At 36.5% G+C, this 23,781-nt stretch overlaps 1 protein-coding gene across 3 annotated transcripts in view; it reads left to right on the top strand.

Annotated features, from left to right (window-relative positions):
- The window catches only part of FER (FER tyrosine kinase), a 161,984-nt gene that overhangs the window by 129,140 nt on the left and 9,063 nt on the right, over nucleotides 1-23,781 (top strand). For all 3 annotated transcript variants that reach the window (XM_048292938.1, XM_048292939.1, XM_048292937.1), the window contains exons 18-19: nucleotides 17,250-17,404; nucleotides 21,159-21,281. In XM_048292938.1, the coding sequence (XP_048148895.1) occupies nucleotides 17,250-17,404; nucleotides 21,159-21,281 (278 nt within the window). The remainder of the gene's footprint in view (nucleotides 1-17,249; nucleotides 17,405-21,158; nucleotides 21,282-23,781) is intronic.

Genomic DNA, 23,781 nt, shown 5'->3' with positions numbered 1-23,781 from the left:
AACACCCCATAAATGTAGTGAATTATCATAGTTTTGATCCTTTTTTATAAGGTGATGTCTCTGCTTTATATAAAATGATGTTTCAAAGCATTTTTTTTCCAATATGAATGTTAGAAATACTTCCATTCTGTTTAAAGCTAAAAACACAAATGGAAACTTACATGAAGAACTATTACTTTCTGCAGGCCGCTTTACATAGATATAGTGTTAGTTCTTAAAAAAAGCCACCAAAATTTACTCTGCCACACCTGTAAAATAATTTTTAGTCAAACTTTGAATTTGATTGGCGCATTACTGTGTGTTGAGGTTTTATTTCTTAATATGGACATGCCTGATACAACCTCCTCTGTTGCCTCTTAACTGGAAAGGTTTTTTCCACCAAAACGAGTATTTCCACTGACTTTATTAGATTATAAAGATGCTGTGCAATTACAGCACTGCCAGTTTTATACACATTATTATTTTTTATTTGTTCTGTTGGTCATAAGTGGTACTAATTCTCCCAGTTCTGTTGTGGAGTAAGTGAGGATCTGTCTGCCAACTCTTTCCAAAGAAACCTGAGTTCAGAGAGCTGCTCTTGGGACTCCCAGCTTTTCTTTGTTGCTAAACAAAGAAAGAAAATAAATTCGTTGTTTCCAAAACAGTGGTGCTGCTCCCCTTTCATCACACTAATGCCAGCTCTGCATAGGTGCTGTTGGGGTACTTGGTCTACCATGATCCTTTTTTCATCAGTGGCTATTAAAACTGCATTTCACACCATAGTATTGATCAAGACAAATGTGTCACTGCTTTCAAATGCAGCAGGAAATTATTCGTCATCATTTTCACACTACCTTGTTTCTTCAAAATGAGATGTTTCCAACCCTAAAATAGCTAATATGGTGCACTCCAGCTGCTGTCATCCAGGAGAGGCAGGTGAACAATGCTACATTTCACTCAGCTTGCCATATAGGAATAGATTATAGAGTATTATATACCAGGTTTTAGCTTTTAAGAAGTGATTTTCAAGAGATTCCCTCCATCCTTTTTTTTTTTTTTCCTGCTGTCACATTGGTGAGTGTGGTTTGATCCTAGAGAAATATGTTTGCAATTAAAGTTGGATCAGTTCTGAATCAGTACTTCTGGTTGTCCAAGGTCTTATTTGAGCAGCATGATTATTTTTTTCTTTAGTGAGCTTCTATGAATCTGATCTGAAAGCATTAAGGAAAAAACCCCAGTAAACATGAATATGCAAGGCCATGAATATTGTATACTTTAAACACATTATAATAAATTAGAGTGAATATTGAATTTGAAGTGTGCTGTAATGGAAGTGGCTGTGAACTATGGTGAAGAGTTGCTTTTGAATAAAAATTGAACTTTCTTCCAATCTTTTATCTGTTTCCCTAAGCTTTTGAATTTTGACATGGCTGGTGGTAACAAAGAATTTAAAAGGAGGAGAAATACAGTTTTTTCCTTGTGGATGCTGTGCATTTGTTGTACTGGTTGATACTGCTTCCCCTTGTGTGCTTTATTTGAAATTCACCCCAGGCTGTATTAAAAGCAAACTAGGCATCACAGATTGAGCTTTGCCATGGCTGCATAAGGCTTGTAATTAGAGTAATAGATGTGTGGGTTTGAATGGCCAGAGTGTGATATAAGGAAGGTCTGAATAAGTTTTTGTTTACTCTAAACCTCTATGTGTCATTCTGTCTCCATAAGACTGTGCTGTCTTTCATATATTCCCGATTTGTGGTCGAAGTAGTCCCGTTACCAGAGGAGTTAGTGGTCACAGTGTGTAGGAAATACATATTTCAATTGTGGCTTTTTCATGTTACTGTATTAAATAAACATGCAGTAGACTGCACAAAGTATTACACTAATGTAATGATTATTACATTAATGATAGAAATGGAAGTTCTGGTGCTTTTTTGTTTGCTTTTCATTTCGCTTTTTTTTTTGCCTCTTTAGGAATAACATGGTACTTTACTCAGCTGCTATTAGGACAGGTTTTGTTTGCCACGGGGATTTTCCAGTACTTAATATCTCTACCACTTGCTACTCTTCTTTTAAAATATTAAATTATAAGGCATCTATTCATACTAGTGGAAAAGAAAGTTCTCGTTCAACTGTGGTTGTTCTGAGGCTAATATTAATAATTAATGTTCCCAGAGGCCAGTTTAGTATAGGATATTAGATTATGCTGTTCCTATGCTGAATGGCAAATCGAAGTTTCTTCATATAAAATAAATAAAGGGAAATTACCTTTTTCTTTCCATGTTTGTATTTTCTTTTGAAAAGACAGTTACATTTCATCTTTATTTTTGCCTAATTGACATTTCCTTTAGGTTCCATTTTATGTCTAAAGAGAACACAGCCTGTATATCAGCTGAATGGCATCAGGGATAATCCAGTATGATAAGTCAAACATAGTTCTTTATATTAATGCTTTGAAGCGTCTGTTAAAAGCTTCAATAAGGTTGATATTTTCGTTTTATTGCAAAGTTTCCCTAGTGGTGCCTATTCAGTATGTGCTTAAATATAATCTTTTATGTGTTCTTCATAAAATGGAGAAAATATCCAATTATTTCAGACATCTGAGCTTTCAGTATTTCAGTTTTTCTTGGATGATGCTTTAAAATGTCATGTAGAGTTAAACTAAAGATAGTAATAGTTAAATTGGTTGGCACGTTAATGCAGAATTATTTTGTAGACCTAGGTATTTTAAAAAATGCAGTGTCAATATTGTCAGTAAGCTATATTAATACAGATATATGTGGTGATAGAATTCACTGATAACTGATAACACAAGGGAAGCTGAAAATCCATTACTTTTTGCAATAGCTAGAAATGTATAATGGGTTCTATTTTTGCTTTCTATTTGCTACATCTCATCCATCAGTTAGCAATTAGAGGTTGGATATTTACCATTAGAAGGTAGATTCTTCATTCTGGTCAGCTGGCTGTTGTATTTTTAAGGAACATTGAGTGTTTCATGTGTTTATGTTTAACTTATATGTGACCTGAGGTCTCAGTCTCACAAGGAAGAGCATGAAAAATCCTCACTAAGGAGCATTTGTTGAATACACATATAAAGGGACAGAATTTGCCATTTTAAGGATAATATTTTGTAAGAAAATGACCCTAAACCGACTTTTTAAACTTCCTTTATCTTCTGATAGTCCAGGGCTTCTCATTCTGAGATTTCACACCTTTCCTTTGCATTGTCCCTGCCCCTCCAGATTTTACTGCACAACTGGGTAAGACATGAGTGAGGGAAAAAAATACGCAAAAGGAAGATTTTTTTAAGAAGGAAATATTTTTGTTCTTGTTATTGCATAGGTAAAGTATGGTTGCATTACTTGCTAGCTGATGTTTCTGCTCTTACATGTTTAAGTAAATAGCAATGAATCTGTTCCCTGAAATCTCAGATAATGGTCTGGTCTTTCTGCCATGCTGAATTCCTGTTTGGGTTCCAGAAATCATCAGAGAATCCAAAAGAACATCACAAATTTCAGAATATTGTGAGATACTGTAATAAAATGTTGTCTATGATGCATATAGTTACATGATCTCTTCTTTTAGAAGTGTGTCCGTTTTATTCTTAGGGGGCTGTTGTTTTATGTAAAATCAAAATTAAGTTATTAGAAAACTGAGTATTTTATAGATGGTGGGGAGAAACATTAAGTATCAAAAGGTGATTATAAAAAGGCTTATATCAGAATTAATGCTTAGGTTGTAAACAATTAGTAAGAAATTCCAGAGGAGGGGATTTAGATTTTTTTCTTGTCACAGAAGTTGCATAGTATGAAAAATATTTATTTCTTTCCCCTGTGGGGTTGAATTAGTCCGTTATTTTCCTCATGTGATACAGAATGCTTGCTCCTAAAAAAAGAGCAGGCTTTGCTAGGAATAAAGGAAATAAGGCTGAAAGAAATGGAAGCAAATTTTCTTAGACTCTCTCATTCTGTTTAACAAACAGTAGCATTTTAAGTGTAAAATTATTGCACTGTATTTGTTTTTGTTTACTGCAATATCACTTTCTTGTTGATAAATACTAGGAATTTATAAGTATTATTCAGTAAAATAACTTGAGTAACGTATTTTTAGAATAATAAATCTACTCACTGCATGAGGGCACCAGGCTCTCTCTAATTAAGAAGCAAGAAGTAAAAAATGAAAGTACACGATATTGAAACTAAGATAAAGATAACATGCAGTTAGTGTTTGTGGAAGCTATTGTGCTGACCATGAAGTCTGGGTAGTGTAAATAACATTTTCTCTACTCTCATAGCCCTGTCGCAGTGGAGAATAGTGGGTGAAATGTAATTTCTTTCTAAGAAAGATGGGCTGCAGGATTCCATTTGTGCAGTGGGCAAAGGAGGTATTAGTCGATGATGAACAACTAATTAGATGATCGTACAAGACAAAAGCAGAATAATAAGGGAGGGGGGGAAGGGAGAGAATGCAGTCAACTACAGCAGTTGCTTCAGAAGTGAGGTTTAGAGTGGCTCTTTGAGCACAAATCATTGACCACAGGGTGTGTCAGTGTTTGTTTAGGGAAGCTAAAACATGTTTTCATGCACTGATTTCTTTTCTTTAGGGTGTAGAACTTTTCCTGGTTTCTTTCTTACAGCAGAAAATTCTAATCAGTGTTTTTGAAAAGGAAAAAGATGTAGTGTACATCTAAGATATAATGTATTGGTTCAATTTTTTATTGGTTTCCTGATACTAATTATTGACATTCCAAAGAGGAATGTACCACAATTATCTCAGATAGGAAACAACTTTAATTTAATAAAATTTTTTTAGGCTGTATATGGTAACAAATAATAAATTCCCAAATTGTTTTCCTGAAGAAGATAAACTTATTTCCCTTATCTGAGTTTTATACACATACATACACACACACATATAAATATATATGTATGTATGCTTACTAGGTTATGCCTATTTTGTCGATTTGACAAAATGTTTATCCACTACTTTTTCAGATAGCACTAATGATGATATACCTTGCCCTGTATTTTACCACTGCCTCAGGAGGTTTTTCAGAAGTGCCTCCGAGCTTCACAGTGCTGTAGTTTTATCACTGATGTATCATATTCAACATTGTGCTATGGCTGTGTACATAGTGAAAAACAGATGAAAGAAGGATGTGTGATGGGTTTTAGTGTGTATTCGTGAAATAACTTGGTTTTAAAGTTTCTGGAACTGAAAACATTATGGCATATAGTTCTACATATCAAATAATAAAGAAAAGGCTGTTTTCCAGCTCTTTTTGGAAAATCAGGACATTTTTCCCATAAAGCTAAGAGAAACTTACGAGAAATTATGCCTGTTCAGCTCAGGTGAAAGTAAATTCAGTTCCAATAGGTACTGCTCACAAAAAATATTTTGATCAAATTTAAACTGTCTGAAAGGAATCACTCTTGCTGAGGATGAGTAAAATAAAACACACAGAAAGCTAAGTGCATGTTTTGTTCTCTTTTTGTCATTGTTCTGTTGTTCTCAGCCTCTTTCCTCCTCGTTCAGCAGAATTGTAGTGCATGGATACGCTTTTATGAAACATTTTTATATCTCTGTGAGTTTTGCCTCAGATAAGGAGTTACTCTTTGTCAAAAGCTATTTCAAAATCCCTTATGCAAGGCAGTAAACAGCAAGGAAGGCCATATTGGCATGTTAACTGGTTTGGAAGATAGATGGAGATCATCAGGGTACATGGAGCTGTGAGAATTGTTGAATCAATGTTACAGTATTTAAATGTTCGCAGATTTCAGCTGAGTCATTTAAGCCTGACATAAAAGCTCCTGGCAATGCTGGATGTCAGATACTTCATCAAGTGTCCTGGCTTCTGGGAAATAGAAATAGATGAGTGAAATAAGGGCCAAGCCCCTGTTTAAAAAAACCCAAACTATTTATAGGAGTTAGGATGCTATAAGTAAATATACTTGATTTGAAAGGCTTCTGCTTTGTAATAATTTCGATTTTGGAGATCAGTAAGATCAATAAGGCTATACCTGCTCAAAAGGAAGGGTTTAAACTTTACTGCTCTGAATATTGCATCTTAGTAGTTAGTTGGTTATAAAAACCTCCAGGCCTATCCACTAACACATTAATTGACTGTCCTTCCTGCTTGGTATCTTAGACCTCTCTGACTTCTCATCTGCTTCTGGGAAGCCACCCTTGCTGCCCATTATTGCTTGTGCATACCACGCTCTCTTGTATGATATTATCTGGACTAGTTTCTTACTCTCCTTTCAGGGTCATGCATGGATTCATGAAATCCCACTCCCTCCTCATGAGAGCAACAGAGAGCAAAACTGAGATGACAGGGTCATCTGCTCTTGTCTTTTTTTGGCAAAACTCAAGTATGAAATATTAGCATTGTGGTCACAAATGTATTTATCTATCCTGGTTTCTTATTAATACATTTTATTTTCAAAGGGGTTATTAAACTTCCATATACATTATTAATCTTCTGTAACACAGCTGGACTTCAGTTGTAAATTGAAACCAGTTGTTTTTAAATTTGTAAGTCAATAAGGATCTCTGTAACCACAGGAGAGCATTATAACCTTCAGAGAGAGTCAGGCAGACAGAACTCTTAGACTCTTGTAAACGTTATGCAAGATTTTTCTATGTCAAACGTAAAGACATGTTTTTTCCTTAAGCAGGCAGTTTCTGCTTCTTTTAGCTATCAAGGAGCTATTAAACTGAAGTGTTTTGAAGTGTTTCAGTTCCTTTTGGGGAGTATTTTATAGTAACTTATACAGAGCTTGGTAATCTTTTTGATTTGACAATGGGCCAGTATTCTTCTCCGATGGTTTTAACATATTCTTTAGAGCTGCACAGTTCCCCTCTACCGATGTTTCAAGCCCTTTGCAGGAGATGTTGTCTGAACCTGGAGCTGGACTCTGAAGTGCCACTGACATGCTGCTGACACCAGCCTGGGTTAGGGCAAAGGACAAATTGGTGCTCGCTAAAGAAGGAAAAAAATTGTTGAGGAAGCCAAAATTTGTGTGATAGCTTTGCTACACACAGTGTGGGGCCACGTTTGACATGGGAAACCAGACTGCCTCCAATCACAGATAAATGCCTCTACCTGCATATAATGGAAATCTGAGGAGACTCAGCAGCCGCTATTTCATTATGACTTTGTGGGAGTCTACCTGTACCCAGCTGGCAACACTTGTAGCATTTTCTGGACAGAAATTAGCAGTTTGTGTCAATTGCATTCGAAATTTTGTTGTTTACCCAAATATGTGATTGGTTAAAAAAGTCACCTTTTCATATATGATAAAATGAACAAATGCACCAATCCAGGAAATTAGTAATTCTTTGGGTCTTTCTCTCTTTGACCATTACCTGTTTGTTGTGTACTGTATGCCTGATAGTATAATAATAGATTTCAGGGCATCTGACAACTCTAATGTTTACTTTAAGTCAATAAAAAGTTGGATTAATTTACTTAATCAATCCATCCCTTTGAAACAGACACTGGTCTGTACACCTGTTGAACTGGTTTTAGTTTATTAAGTAACTGCATTAATAAAATAGTATTTCTTAATTTTCTTAGATTTCTCACAATCTGTTAGACAATGAGGTTTCATTTTCCGATGCTCAATTTAGTTCCATTACTTGTATTTAGTTGTAATCCATATCTCTTTTGGTTCACTTTCTTTCTACGTGATTGCCTAGCAGTATTTGTATTTTACTGAATGTTTATATTTAGGCTTAATTTTTCAAAATATAATAATTCCTGTTTTACAGGCTAAGTCTAATCTTTTTTCCAACAGATACATCTCCTCTCCCTTCTCTCTGTTCTCCCCTCTCCCTCTTTCCCCTCCCTTTCTCCTTCTCTCCTCTCCTTCTTTCTTTTTATTTATTTGCCCTTACTGTTGCTTGCAGCTGCTCCTAATTTGATAATATCTGGAAATTTAATTAAGTTCCTGTTTAACTTTTCCCTCAGATCATTAACAAAGCTGTTGAATGAAAACAGGCAACTCCAGTTTGTTGCCCTATATTACATCACCTTCTAAGAAATTTTTTACCTTCTAAGAAATTTCTTACCCATAATTCTTTAAGTAGGAAGATTTTAAGCATTCAGCAGATGACTAGCTGAACTTTGGTTATTTTATAACCTTTGCCTAAATGCTAGATGCTAAAATGAATGTAACTAAATGGCAAAGAGGATCCTGTCTTCCTACAGTGTAATGGCAGAATAGTTTTTTGTGTGGAAATATTTCAGAATAACAGCCAGGTGCAGTAAATCCATAGCTTTGCAGTAGTTTTCTAATAGTTAATTCTTTTCCTGTCTTTAGATTAAGCACAGGAAAGTGTTTCCTACATTTCCAACAAACTTTGAATCCCTGTAGGACACAGAACACTCCAGATTCATAGGGAGTCAACACTCTACCTGAGTGAACATGCTTCTGCAGAGAGCAACCAGAGGTAGAGGGGCTGTTTCTAAACATAGAAGTCTGGATTTTCCAGAGGAAGGACATTCTTGTAACAGATGACTTCATGGGATAGCGTAAGGTTTTAATAGAAGAAAAAGGATAGAGTTAAGTAGGTGATGAACTTGGAGCCCCTGGCCTTATTAACATCTGTTCCTTGACTCATCCCAGCTGTGAAATTTTACCATGGTGAACATGTGAGTTAACATGCGAGTTCATCCAGTTCCCAAAAGTTGAAGTCCTGTCCCATCTTCTGCTATCAATATGAGATGTAATCATGATCCTTAATCAGCACTGTCATCTTTTTTTCTTCAACATCTCATACTTTGGGTGCCTCACCGTAATTCCATCAAAATTTCATCACTTTCTGCTTTTTCTTGTGATGAAAAAAGGGCAAAATATTTTCTTCCACATATAAGTTTTATTTTTGAGTAGGAAAAGTATTGTGGATTTTAATTAATAGCAACAAAAACCAGGACAGATGTTCAATTATTTCCTATCTTGTTAATTGACAGGAAATGAATAGGTAATTTTATTCCTCTAAATTTCTATATATAATCCTGTACAATGTATTAGTCACATGAAATTTCTTTCGTATTTCTGTAAACTAACTGCAAATCTTACTTAGCTGTCTAGGACAATTAGTAAATGATTACTCATCTTCATTTTCATTCATTTTAAGGTTTTTTTATTATAGTGACAAAACAGACTATTTTTAAAATATTAAAATATTTCAAGATGCCACTAAGCATTTGTTGGTAATCTTTGATGAAAGGTAGAGAGGTACTGTCAGGTACAAATTAGAATTTTTTTCTCTGATTGGAAAATTATGAATTTGTGGACTATTACTGTATATCTTTGTAAATGGTTTCCATTGCTAAGAGTGCTTAGCTGGCATATGCTACCTGGGCCATCCATTTAAATTATTTCCTCCCTAAACAGGAAACATCCCCAGAGAAATAATTGCCTTAAAATGTGGCTGACTTTTCTCTCTTTGCTCTTGGCTTTCTTTGTGACTGTCTCTTAAAAATTCAGGAGGTTTTTTTTTTTACACTTTCTAGCCACTCATCTTAGGACTGCAACACAATCCTCTTGTCTAGCACTACTTGATTCTGCTATGTCTCTGCTTTCTTTTCCTCCTGATTTCTAATCAGACAATTTATTTGGTTTCTCTCTTACTACTTCTGTATTATTTTCATGAATATGTAGTGTCTTTTACCTTTATTAGGCTGGATGGTTCATTTCTCTGTGGCCTGATTATTACCTTTACCTTTTTTTTACCTTTATTAATAAAGTATTTGAGGGTCTAGTTCCTATAAAATACTTTTCTACTGAAAAGTCATGAATGTCAGTCCATGCTTATCTGTTACTTCGAAACTCTTAATCCATTCCTGTCTGCTGTAGGAGCAAAAGTAAATTTAAGTGATTGAAATGCATGTAGAGATAACTTCAACTACAGCTACTGAATACCACATTATTGGTGCTGGCTGCTGAAAAAGCAGTAGAGTTGCTACCTGCCTCAGATGAACTTTGATATTCACCTGTAGCAAATACTTAAATCTAGCCTGAGAAGACAGAAAGACTTTGAAATTCTTCCTTTTTCACTAGGAGGACTTGAAAAACCCTGCAAATACCATATTATTGTGCTATTTGATTTAATTCTAGTGAAAAAGGTGGGGGGGAAAGTGACCCATGTTATAACTATGCTTTTGAATTTCTTGGTTCCTTGGGCACTTGCAGTGGTTTTCAATTTCTTATGCTCTGCTTTGCATTATTAGTAATTTGAACGTAATACATTATGATATTAACACTAGGAAATGCTTTGTTTAATAGAATCAATAGTTTATTTTCTAAAAACCTTAATCATCAGGAAGTCAGCAATAGAAGCAACTCTGCTTTAGGCATTTTCTTTAAATCCAGCATGCAGGCTTTTCTATTACTGGTATATAAAGACAAGGGAATATGGTCTTTGACTATATCTGGTCTGCCTCTTCAGATGTTTCCAGTTTTGTAAACAAGTTAAATGAATATTTAATGCTTCTGTACAGATAAATCAATTACATTTTGGCATTATACTGTAGAATAGAATAAGGAAGAGATTAATTCAAAGGTAAATTCAGAATTAAGGACTAAATTGAGGGATCCTCCTGGTCTAAAAAAGGTGGACACTCGTAACAAGTCTTACGTTACCACACAGGTTGAATAAAGCCATGATATTACAATAAAAATGCACTTGTTAGCACAATTGTGTGCTCTAGTATTTCATTTTAGTTGCCTCTGTGAATATTACAGTGAAAATTTCTTCTTGAAAATGGTATTTTTCTTCCTATGAGTAATACAGTCTACTTGTGTGACTTGTTATGGAAATGGAACACATTGTGACTTAAGTCCACTGTAATTTTATCAAGCACAAAATGTAAACTTGTGTTCTGGTACATCTTGGATAATTATTTTTTGGACACTTAATTTCCCCTCTAATTCCATTATATCAAAGAGATTTTTCAGGACTATTAAGAATGTTACACGTTTCTTAAATGTACCCATGTTTATGTCCTGTAATGTTTCTGTCAAAACCCAAGAGCTTAGGAATGGTTGCCTGGAACCTAGCAGAGGTGTTATTCCTCTGTCTGTCCTGTCATTAAGGATTTCCAGAAGGTATTTTTCATTTTCCAGTTGCTCTAATATTGTAGGTTCCTCATGAAGTTGCCTATCTTCCTCTCTAATGACTGTCCAGACCCTTAGTTTTTCATTAAAATGGGCACGCAGAAGAAATTGGATTGCAAACCTTTGTTTCAAGATACAGCACAAGGGGGGGAAAAAAATAATTAGACATTTTGTTCAGCATATTACATGTAATCAGCAGTGCACAGGAAAAATGGGTTATAAAAATCTACAGGGATGTCAATGCATAGAGGACTATTATAGACTAAAATGACTATGATGCCATTTTCATCAAAATAACTGTTCAGAAGAATACAAGTAATAACTATTAAGTTCTAAAACAGTTGAGAAACAATGCAGATAAAAACCATTTAGATGCTGCTGATGGGAATGTTTCTGTTCCAGGAGCAGGCATTGTGAAGACAACCTCTGAAATAGGAAAAAGAGGGAGGAATAGATGATGCAGCAATTTATTGCTTCATTTCCATCTTCATAGTCTACTGCTTTGATTCTTCTCAGAAAATGCTCATTGTCTACTATTGCCTTCTTTATTTCTTTCAAAATTGCTGGTACAGAAAACTTGCCCTGCTAGGAAAATAAAGGGCACACAGTAGCCTACCAAAATAAAACTCAAGATAGAAGTTTCCTAATGTGTCAGTAGATCTGTACAGTCCCTTGAGTCATATCTGGATGGCAGACAATAAGTTGGCAGTCGTGTTCAGCTACTGAATACAATTTTGTGGGGGTTGTTTTGTTACTTTTTATCTTTTGAGTTCCTTTTGCAAAAATTTAAAGTCCTTCATCTGAAAACTGAAAAGTGCTTTAGAAAGAGTAATTGAATGTCACTAATGCTGTGAGGTGGGAATAGTTGCTTATTTTATAGTTAAGAACTGAGCAATATCCAAAACTGTGGATAGCAAGCAGAGCACCTGACATTATTGAGAAATCACTACTGCATCCATCTTGGAGTTTCTCTGGTTTGCCTGCACTGTTCCAACTGTGGAGATGAAGATGGGCTTGCATTATATGAGGAACTGAGAGAAATTATTAGCATTGTAGTTAATATGGCTCCATTGGTGTTCATAATAGCTAAAATAATGTGAAGAAACAAATCAAAGTAAAAAGGGGAAAGAAAACACAGAACACATGAAAGGGTCTTCTTCTGACCCTCTAATATTTTCCCAGTCTGTTACTAGGCACATATTATTTGTTGTACTCTCCACATATAGCAAAATTTGCATACGCATATCAAGAAAGTTCTGAAATATGTGTGTTTTGATTTGGGCACCACTGAAAAATTACATCAGGTGTTTGAAGGTTAGGGTAGTATCTTACAGTCCACAAAAACCCCAATAATTTATCTTGTAGTTCCACTTTCCTCCCCTTTTTGTTGTGTTTAGGGAGTAGACTATTTTCATTGAATTTAACGTGCAGAGGAAATAAAATGGTCCTGTTCACTAATTAATTACTTGCTTTTATCACCTAAGAGTATTTTAACTGCACGATCCAGGGATGGAATATAAAATAACTAATTAGTTCAGTGAGGCAGTCTGTGCTACTGATTTAGTAATGTGGAGTTTACTCTCGTTTTGATTTGCTTTGACTCACGGAATTCCATTCCAATGCTAGGTAGTAGTTGCTCTGTAGTTCCTTTGGAGTGTGGAGGGAGTGTAAGAATGTCCTTAGAGAAAGGTTTAGTAGGTTTACATCCTGACTGACAGATGTGAATCCAGGTGGTAACAACTCCCAGCACAGAGAAATTGCCTCCACTTCCTCCTTTAACTGGCTGTTGAATTTTTAGCAAAAGTCCTACAAACTCTCTCTTACAGTTTCAGCATATTCAAACCATATTAGAGATCCCTAGGAGATGTCCTGTTTGTATTTATAGGGGCTGCAGAGCAGTGCTTAAAAAGGAAATTTCCAAATTACATACTAGTTCATGTATGTAATTGTTAGTAGCTGGGGGGAAGGCACTTTGTTTCCAGCAGTACTAGGAACTTACGTAATATTGTTATTAAATAGTGAGAATCAGTTTTTCTTTTGCTAAGGAACTTCCTCTGTAGCACCTCAATGTAATTTGTGCCCAATTTGTAGATCTTTCACAATATAAATAAAGAATATTTTCTTGCTTACTGTGTTAAGGATAAATACTGATTTTGTGGAATTACTGCTTTAAATAACAAATGCTTTATGAGAAAAAAAGAAAATTCCAAACAGATACGCCTAATTTTATGCAATTGTCTCTCTTTTTATTCAGGATGTTGGCTCTAGGGAACATTAGGGAGAAGGAAGAGAAAGCAAATAGACCATACTGGTTCTTCAGGGGGAAGAGGACAAATAGAATGTGGTTGATTTTGGTGCAGTTTTTTGTTTAGGGGTTGGTGTGTGGGGGTTTTGTCATTGTTTTTCAGGGGTTTATTGTTTACTTGTTTGATTTGGTTTGGTTTTTTAATGTCCATGTAGAAAGAGTCGTGATTTACTATAAATATTTAACACTGATGTTATCTTTAATATTGACTTCTCACAGTTAATTTTGGTCACCAGACCTCTGTATTTACATTTTCATGTTTCCCCTAACTCATGTTGTTTATCTTACATATGAGGTGAAACTCCATTGTGTGTATTTCATATGAAAGGTTAGGAAGTAAAGGGTCTTTATAAGCCCCTTAACACTATTATACTAGAACTCATATCTGTAGAAAATAGAAATTAATTAGAATCATGGAAACTGGAATAAAATGAATGTCATGATTTATTATTTTAAAGCAATGGGAGTAATAGTTGCTGATGCCATTTTGTTTCCAGATTCTGGCTATAAATTCTGTCATAAATCGCATTGACCAAAAGCATCTTTGGTGTTTTCTCTTGTGTCTAGACTGAAAAATAAGAACATCCTTTTAAAGGAAGCTGTCAGACATAATAAGAAACAGTGAAGAATTTATTTGAAAAATACAGAAAAATCTTAACCAAACCCTCGGAATAATAGTAAAAAAAATCCGAAAAGTTGAGGTACCTATAGCTTTCAGTGTAACTGTTTTTAAAAATGCTTTTAAGCATGCAAATATGTATAAAAATCACCTGTAAAATTAAGCAACAAATCACTGAGGACATGAAACATGTACACTGACAGTAGAAATATTAACAAGATAATCTAATTTTGGGACACTTGTATGCCTGAGGAATGAAAGTATCACATCTAAAGTGTTTTCTAAATAAGTATGGGAAAGCGCCTATAATATGCATGAAGATGGAGAAAGGCAAATTTGTGTCAGAAGTAAATATATGAAGTGCTCACAAGACTTTATTAACACAAATGATGTATTGAAAGTAATACAGAGTCTTATAGCATCAAAAATGGGAGAGTTTTAGCTAAAAACAGAAAAAGGTATTAATACAGTGAGACTCATAATGTGCCAACATTTTATTTGCTCTTTGTAGCATTAATTTACATATATCCTGAACAGAGTGTCACAATCTTTACCAACTTCCACAAATACCAGTTGATTTTCATGGAAGTGTTTTAGTCAATTTTCAGTAGGGATGAAAAGCTTTTTCTCTAGATGATTCTGAATGAAAAAGAAAAGTCATAAATACAAAACTGACAAAAATTATGCAAACTGAGTGTAGTCTTTGTTTATAAGCACCATACTGTGCATATTATTTACAATCTGCTTCCCCTAATAATCAGACTTATGCATGAGGAATAAACCTGAGGCAGCTCAGTATATAGGTTTTTCTTAAACTGACTCAAGATGTTCAAATACTAGGTCAGACTTCAGGTGGGGAGATGCCTGTGATTTCAGTTAATTGTAAATTTTCTTTGAGGTACAACCTCATTACTTTTTCCACTCCTTATGTGTATCAGTTGCAAAATCTAGACTATATTGAGTAAAACAATAAAAAAACTAATTACTGAAGTATGATTGGAACCTAAGCCATAAATTCTTGAGGTTCTGTGGCGATACTTACTGCACACTTGAGTATAAGCAATAACAATTTGATTTTGTTTTGCAGCTTACTTGCTTTAACCAATATAGCTGTATATAACAATACCACATGCTAACATCAAACTACATAACACAGTGCAGACGGAGCTATTTTATGCATTTGTGCACATCTTCAGCTGGTGCCTGTGAGTTCAGATTTGTTTTTTAGTGGTTCATCTTCTCAAACCACAAGAATAACTTCATTTATATCACTCAAGCTCTAGAACTATAAATGTTCTTAGTGGCAGAAAAGTTGTGTGAGTCAAATATGTTAAAATTCTTAAATCAAGTTATAATATTTATGGTGATACCTAGGCTCTGTCTACATATCGAATAACATAGCCCAATATCAATATGGATGAGCTGATCAAAGTGGATGTATGAGCTTCAGCATCCTTAAATATGGCTCTAGACTTTTACTTTGGGTTAAATATAGTTCAGTCCTTTGTCGTTAATGTCCCCAGCATGGGTAATGTTAGAAGCTGTTTGCCACTGGTTCAGACCTTTCTTTCTGCATTAGCTGTAGAAAAAAATTCCATAGAAACAAAATTCTGTAGCTGTAGAAACAAATTTTGTGCAAATCATGGGCAGAATTCTAAGTTAGTTTCTTCCAAGAGCAATGTAGTTTGCATGCACCAAATTCATTCTTCAAAAACCAATGAATGTGCATTAAGTGCTCAGGGGATTCACTTCAAAACTATGCTACAGCTCCAATTCAAAACATCAAAGTTAATGTAGTTTTTCTGGAATATTCATGCAAGGCAAGCCATTTGTGGGCATATTAGCTATTTAAGCTAAACAAAAACACAGCAAGTTTAGTTTAAAAATATTTTGCCCATGATGCTCCTAATGGTATAGAATTAATCCCCTTGCTTAACATATCTCCCCATTTAAAAATTTCTTCTATTTTATAATGATGGGAATAATACTATGTATTTTATTATGTTGTATTTTAATAAGCTGTAGAACACTGACATTTAATATACGTATAGTATGTTTATAATATATTATTTGTTGGGGTCTCCTCCCCTGCCATGGAGCCCTGGGAGATGGGCCCTGGGGGGGGAGACACGGGGTTTCCCTGCCCCTGGTCAGTCCCATTTCCCATTGGTTGGTTTGTGTTCCCCGGGGTGGCCAAGGACCCTCGTTAATATACGTATAGTATGTTTATAATATATTATTAGCATCTAGAGAAGCCACAGTAGGTCTTCTATCAAGTGTTACTGCATAATGTCTCCTAATCTAAAAAAGAAAAAGAAGTTTGAGATGAAGGGAAGGAGTTGACTTTCTGAGCTTCTCATCCATCACTGAAACAAAATTCCTTTTCTGTGCTGAGTAACTTTTAACTTTTAATAGAAACTCTAACAGGCAGAGAGAAGATGAAGCCATTTCTCAGGTTTCTCACTGAAACACATCCTGAACACATTTCAGGACATTTCTTCAAATTCTGTTTCATTTTACATAGGATCTGATTCATTAATCTGTGGTTTATTTCTGTGACCACTGAGGGCAGTTGTGATGAGTTAACTTTGCCTGGCTGCCAGACACCCATGCAGATACTTTCTCACTCCCCCTCTCAACAGGACAGGGAGGTAAATAAGACAGAAGAACTTGTAGGTCAAGATAAAGACAAGGAAATCACCTACCAATTGCCATCATAGCAAAACAGACTGAATTTGTTTTTAACGTGAATGTAATGTATTGCAAATTAAAATAAAGTTGGATGGTGAGAAATAAGACTGAAATACCTTTTCCCCTTCCCTTCTTCTGAGGCAGTCCTTCACTCTGGAATCCTTCACCTCCTCCTCTGAAGTGTGAGTGGGAATGGAGATTCTGGTCAGTCCATAACAGCTCCTCTGTGCTTCTCCTTCCACCTCACACTCCTCCCCTGCTCCACTGTGGCTCCTCTCTGTGGACTGCAGGGGAATCTTGGAGCATCTCCAGCATCTCCTCCCCTAACTTTTTCATAGGATTATTTCTGACGTTTCTTCCCCTTCCCTCGCTTCTGTTTCCCGACAACTGCTGTGAAGTGTTTTTTTACCCTTTTGTAAATAAGCCTCTGAGAGGCACCACCGTCTTGGCTGAGGGGCTCAGTCAGTTTGAATGATTTCCAAGTACTTTCAAACCTGTAAAAATGTCGGTGTTTATTTCTTTTTTTAATTAGAGACCTGGCTGCAAGGAACTGCTTGGTAGGTGAAAGCAACATTTTGAAAATAAGCGATTTTGGGATGTCCCGGCAAGAGGACGATGGCGTGTACTCATCATCAGGCCTAAAGCAGATTCCTATCAAGTGGACTGCTCCAGAAGCTCTGAACTATGGTAAGGATATAACTGGATTTTCTTGACCAAAAAAAAAAAAAAAAAAAAATCCAAAGTACAGTATAAAGCCTCAGAGCCACAATATTCGAGTGTATATACATACAATATTCCTTTTCCCCTGTTCAAAATAATTATGTTTAAAATAATTTTAATATTTCTGTCTGATTTATGTAAAAACCACAGTTTTGCCTTTGAAAAAGAATAAGGCAGCAACATCAGAATTGCTATTTTGCAGGAATAGCAGAGTGCTTTGGTTCTGTTGCTGACTCATTCTTGTGGATAGCCTTGTCAGTCATCTAAATTATGATCGTTAGCAAAATGAATAGCAAGTTCTGCATATTTATGGCCTCTCATTGAAAACAGTAGAAAATGTTAATGTACTAGAACACTGTGTTAGATAACTCATTGCATTGGTGAAAAATGTAGTCACTGGTTTTTTTGGGGTTTTTTTTAACTGCAGTTTTTATTTTCTTTTTTCTTTTACCTGCATTTTTGTGTATCACTAGGCTGTTGTATTGGGGATAAAAAGTCATTATATATCACTGAGGGAGGTGATCCATGCTACATGAATAATAGTTCCAGAATAGAAACAGAAACTGCTGTACTTAGCCTTTTTTGCTTATATGAAACTAGAAAAATAAGTTCTTCTAGGTAAAGTGGGCTGTGAGGGAGCTGCACATTTAATAGATGATGGCATGTTTTGAATGTACTTCTCTCAACCGGTTCTTTAGTTGAGTACATAGAATAAAATATTTTTAAATTCTTCATTTGAAGTGTCTATAAATATTTCTGCCATCTCTTAAAGCCTTTTTTTGGAAATCATGCATTGGAAATCATAAGTTTGTGAGTTATGATTGATAGCAGAAAGCTTCCTCTCATTAGCACTTTTGCAGCAGCTAATGACATGACACAGTAAAGCAGATCTTCCCTTTAAAAGGCTGACAGTAAATTTAGTTACAGTAATTGATCCTGTATTACCAGTTATTCTAAGAGATGTTAGTGTTGCCAGCATTCACAGCTTTGCCCTTTTGGGTGTTTGATCCACTGTAAAAGGTGTTTTGGGTTTTTATTTTTGTTATTTTGGAAATGCATACAGTGGTTTTGATATATTATGAAAACCTATCCTTATAACTGTATGTGGTCCAGTCGGCTATATTTAGCAAGAAACAGACTCTTGTGACAACACCTTCACTTTGTTCTGCTGAGTCTTTTTTTTCTGCACAGTACAGGAGAAGAGGGGATTGTTGATTAACATCTACTTATTTTGTGTTTCCTAAAGCACATCCATATTCAAGCAGCTATAAGTCGTTTTCTGTAGTGTCTGAGAAATAAGCTCTCTCAAACATCTGTTAATATGTTCAGCAGTCTTAATACTCAACTTTCAAAATGTTATAAAAGGTTTCTGTGTATTTTTGAAGGATATTTTTTTCCACTCCCTTTAAAGAGATGAGTCAAACTGACTGGATTATGTTTTATTGTTTTCCATTCTAATAATAAGGTTGTAAGAATTGCATTGATTTGTGTGGGTAAGACTGGAGGTATGTAAGATATCAAAATGAAATAAAACTAAACCTGCAGTATTTCAAAACTAGCTGGTAACCACTAGCCCTGTCAGTCTTTAATATCAAGATTCAAAGGTTGGAGGAAAATGAGGAATAGGATCATCTGGCCATTACATGAGTTCTAATGTGCTTAAGAAGCTACAAAGAAGTTCTGGTTTAGTCTCTGCTGAAGTCACTGTGTGTAACAAATTAACAGTAGTCACTAAAGTATTTTAAATTAAGAAAAAACACAAGTTGTGAAGGCTATAAACCAGATGAGAGCAAGTGGAGTGGTTAGGGCATTGTGTCAGAAGTTGTAAGCAAAATTCAGATGGCACTGGCGTTTTTGAGCAATGGAACCTTTGGTTCTGTGGGTGCTGTTCAGTGCCACTCCACACCATTGTGGTGACTTGGGAGGACGAACCCCATCACTCCAAATGTCCCCCCTTTCCTCCTTCTTCCCTCCCACTTTATACACTGAGCCTGATGTCACAAGGTCTGGAATATCCCTTTGGTCAGCTGGGGTCACCTGTCCCAGCTGTGTCCCCTCCCAGTCTCCCAGGCAGCCCCAGCCTCCTCACCAGCATGGCCATGTGAAAAGCAGGAAAGGCCTTGGCTCTGTGCAATCCCTGCTCAGCAACAATAAAAACATCTTGTATTATCAACTCTGTATTCAGAACAAATCCAAAACACATCCCTGTACCTGACACTGAATAAAATTAATTCCATCCCACCAAAACCAGCACATATTAGGAGAAGTATAGGGTATTTTTACTTCCCAGTCTTTCAAAATTAAAACACGTCTAGTACATGTATTTTATCACTACAACATTGTGAGTTATTTGTGATGTTAATAGTAATGTGGGGAGGACTTGGGGTTTTTTTCTAAACAGATCTTTTTTTTCTCCCCTCAGATAACATAATAGCAGAAAATATAATTAACTGTACAGAGCTGTACTTTCTTTAAAACAAACAGCTAATCACCTATCTTGTATCTGCTGAATGCTTTCAGTGAAAAGTGTTAAATTACTGGATGCCAAACTGTGGGGAGTTGATATACAGACAAGAAAACTAATCTTACTCCAAAGAGCATCGTGAATATCCATAATTGCCAACTATGAGGCATGCAAGCTAACACAGCACAGCTGGAAGTGATATTTAGTCTAAGAGTAAACTGAATTTTCTGACGTCAGAACAGTTGTCACTGTCATCAACTGTCACTATAATTTACATGTATTTTCCTTTTTTTCTTAGTCAGAAGTGGCTTAGTTTGGTTTGTTTGATGATTAGAGGTAAACAAACAATGCATTCACAAGTGATGTTTTTAAAGAATAAAGACACATAAATACAAAGTAATAGTATGGAACAAAGAAGAACGGTCATGAGAAACGTTGAAAGTAATGTTGAAAATGGATTTTTAAGGTAACATTTTCACTGATTTTGCTGCAAAAGGCTAGGAGTCTTAACTTTCTGATGTGAATCCATCAGGGACAATAGAAATATCTCCTCCAAAATGACTCCTTTTCCTGTAACAGAAAGCTATCATTACACAAAGAGGCTTAGAATTCAATTATTTATCAATTATCTATTTTGCTATCTCTGAAGCATAGTTGGAGGCAATGGAACCTTTTATTTTTTTTCTTAAATTGATTGGGTGCATCAGTTCTTCAGGGTCCAGCCATACTTTGATTTTCAGAGATCAGTTTCTCAAAGCATAAGAACCAGGCCTGCTTCACGTTTACAAACAGTGTTGGTGGTAGCTCCTCTCAGAATAAACACTGCCATCCTAAAATAGAGAACTGGGAAAGGTGATTTTTTTAAAGAATATTTTAAATTGAGAGTGCTTGTAAATGAGGGGGGAAGTCCTGACATTTTTCTGTCCTTTTATATTGAAAGAGAAATGTTTTTGTATGTTAAGAAGGAAAGAAATTCTTAACTTGCATGAGTGATGTGGCATGGTCTGTGTATAATAGTAACACCTAAGGTTAGCTTCTGTTGTTCCAAGGTATTGGCTTTAATATGATTTGTTCAGTCTTTGAAATACTGGAGACTGTGTAGTCTGTAGAATGTATTAGAAGCTGCAGCTTTGTTTTGCCTGAAGCTTGCCTATGTAACACTTTTACCTTTACAGGAAATCTTTGGCCATAATTATCTGAAATCTGAAATTTTTTTTTTTTTTATGTTAAGCTGAGGGTTTGTTTTCCTTTTCTTAGGGAGATACACATCTGAGAGTGATGTATGGAGCTTTGGAATCCTTTTGTGGGAGACCTTTAGTTTAGGAGTATGCCCATACCCTGGAATGACCAACCAACAAGCACGAGAGCAAGTTGAGAAAGGTAATTATTCATAGGGTGCGAAAGAAATGCTGGATAAATTGTAAGGATACAGTATGAAATAGCAAAGGAATAACATACGAGCTTTGTAGCAACTTTAGCAAAAATAATACAATGTTTTCTAAGAGGCTGAATCTAGCTCTGTGGGAGGAGTAGGGTGGTATTTAGGCCTTTTGAAAAAAAAAAAGGAATACATTGACCGTTAACTTAAAGGTTGGAAGACAGCATGCTGACTTTCATTGTTGCAGAACTAACAGGTGAGATGGAAAGGAGAGATTTACTGCTGTGCAAAGCAGAAGCTTGAACAGAATGAATTATTTAAGATTATGCTAATGCAGGTATAAATATTCTAAACTGCCAGAAAAAAAATCTGTATCATTCCATCTTCTTTATTAAATCATTTCATAGAAGGATTTAGCAATTATAGTGGAGAATGGTAAGCTAGGTGAGCATTACAAGCTGCATTTCTCTTTTACAAAATAATCGAAAGGCTTTTACTTAAAATAGCAAATAACTGTAAGCAAGATTCCAGGACTTTTGATTTATTTTCATTGTCTTTAGTGGCATTTCAGAACTGTTCCTTCCCTACATAGTACTACTGTATAATTTATAAATTGGTTCTAAGCTAGTAAAACTTCTAAATTATTTAAAACAAAACAAACAAGCAAACAAAAAAGCCCTGGTTTGCTGATTTACACGCATTGTCAGTGTTTGTTATAGTTTTATAAGCACTCTAGGTGATATTAAAGTTTCTCCTTAAAGGCCAAATCAAGTCCTAGAGTCCAAACCATTCTTGTTTGAAGTTACATGCATTCATCCCATTCCTAGAGCAGATGCATGCAGTATAAAAAAAGCAAAATTATTTCTCAGATTTACCTGTTTTAAGAGGTCGGTGTCACTGCGCTATTCTCTAGAAAGAGAGATACAGAGACCTGTGCAGTGGGTCTGGAGTCACAGAGCTGCATTTAGCTGTAGAGTCCTGTGTGCCAATGCACATCACTGTGCACTGCCTGTCATTTGCTCAGAGCTACATGTGGTAGACAATTCATGGAATCACAGAGTCAAAGAATGGCTGAGGTGTGCAGGGACCTCTGAATGTCATCTGATCCAACCACCCAGCTCAAGAAGGATCACACCCAGATGGCTTTTGCTTATCTCAATGAATGAAGATGCCACCACCTCTCTGGGCAACCTGTACTCAGTCACCCTTGCAAGGAAAAGGTGTTTCCTGATGCTCAGGAGGAATTTCCCATGTTTCAGTGGGTGCTCATCACCTGTGTGTCCTGCCACTGGGCATGGGAAGAGCCTGGACCCCGTCCTCTTTGCACCCTCCCTGCAGGTGTTTATATACTTGCTGAGATCCTCCTGAGCTTTCTCCTCTCCAAGATGAGCTGCTTCAGCTCACTCAGCATTTCCTCATAGGAGAGATGCTTTGGTGTCTCCATCATCTTGGTGACCCTTCATGAGACTGTCTGCATTGTGCCTGTGTCCGTCTTGTACTGGGGAGCCCAGAACTGGAGCCAGCACTCCACGTGTGCCTCAGCCAATACTGAACAGAGGAGGCAGATGATCTCCCTCAAACTGCTGCAACATTCCTTCTAGTGCAGCCCAATCTGCCATTAGCATTCTTTGCTGGAAGAGCTCATTGCTGATGCATGTTCAACCCTTGGTGCTCACCAGGAGCCCCAGGGCCTTTCCTGACAAACTGCTTCCCAGCTGTGCATTCCCAGCCCGTGCTGGTGTCTGGGGTTGTTCCTCCCTGGCTGCAGGACTTGGCTCTTCCCATGCTGAACTGCTTGAGGTTCCTGTCAGCCCCTTTCTCCAGCCTGTCGGGGTCCCTCTGGACGGCACCACGACCCTCTGGTGTATGAGCCCCTCCTCACAGCTCAGTGTCACCAGCAACCTCGCTGGGAGCGCAGCTGCCCCATGATCCAGAGCGTTAATGATGATGATGTGACACAGGATTGGACCCAGTACTGACCCTGGAGCTTCACTCAGACTTTGTACCACTCATCACCTCCCGTCAGGGCTCACTGTTCAGCCGGTTTTCAATCCACCTCCCTGTCTGGTAATCCATCCCATAATTCAAAGGTGTCTTTGTGAGGATTTTACAGTGAAATCCCCTCATATACCAGGCCACTCATCTCACTGAAGAAGTTTCTCATATTGGTCAAGCATGACTTGCTCTTAGTGAATCCATGCTGACTTTCTACATGCTTATTCCTGATGACTTTCTCGTCCTTGAGGTGCCTGGAAATTGTTTCCAGCATCAGCTGCTCCATCACCTTCAAGGTGATGTTGACCAGCCCTGGGTGCTCTGACTTGAAGATAGGAGTGACATTTGCTTTACTCCTGTCCTCAGGTACTTCTCCCAGTAGTCACAATGATGTATGAAAGATTATTGGGAATTGTGTGGCAGTGACATCAGGCTGTTCTCTCAGTACTCACGGGTGCATCAGGGCCCGTGAACTTAAATAAGTCCAGTGTGCTTGAGTATTCCCTG

This window comes from Corvus hawaiiensis, chromosome Z, assembly GCF_020740725.1.
Source record: "Corvus hawaiiensis isolate bCorHaw1 chromosome Z, bCorHaw1.pri.cur, whole genome shotgun sequence".
In the NCBI taxonomy this organism is placed as follows: Eukaryota; Metazoa; Chordata; class Aves; order Passeriformes; family Corvidae; genus Corvus; species Corvus hawaiiensis.
The sequence above is the reverse complement of the archived record's forward strand: the minus strand, read 5'-3'. Positions and strand labels throughout refer to the sequence as shown.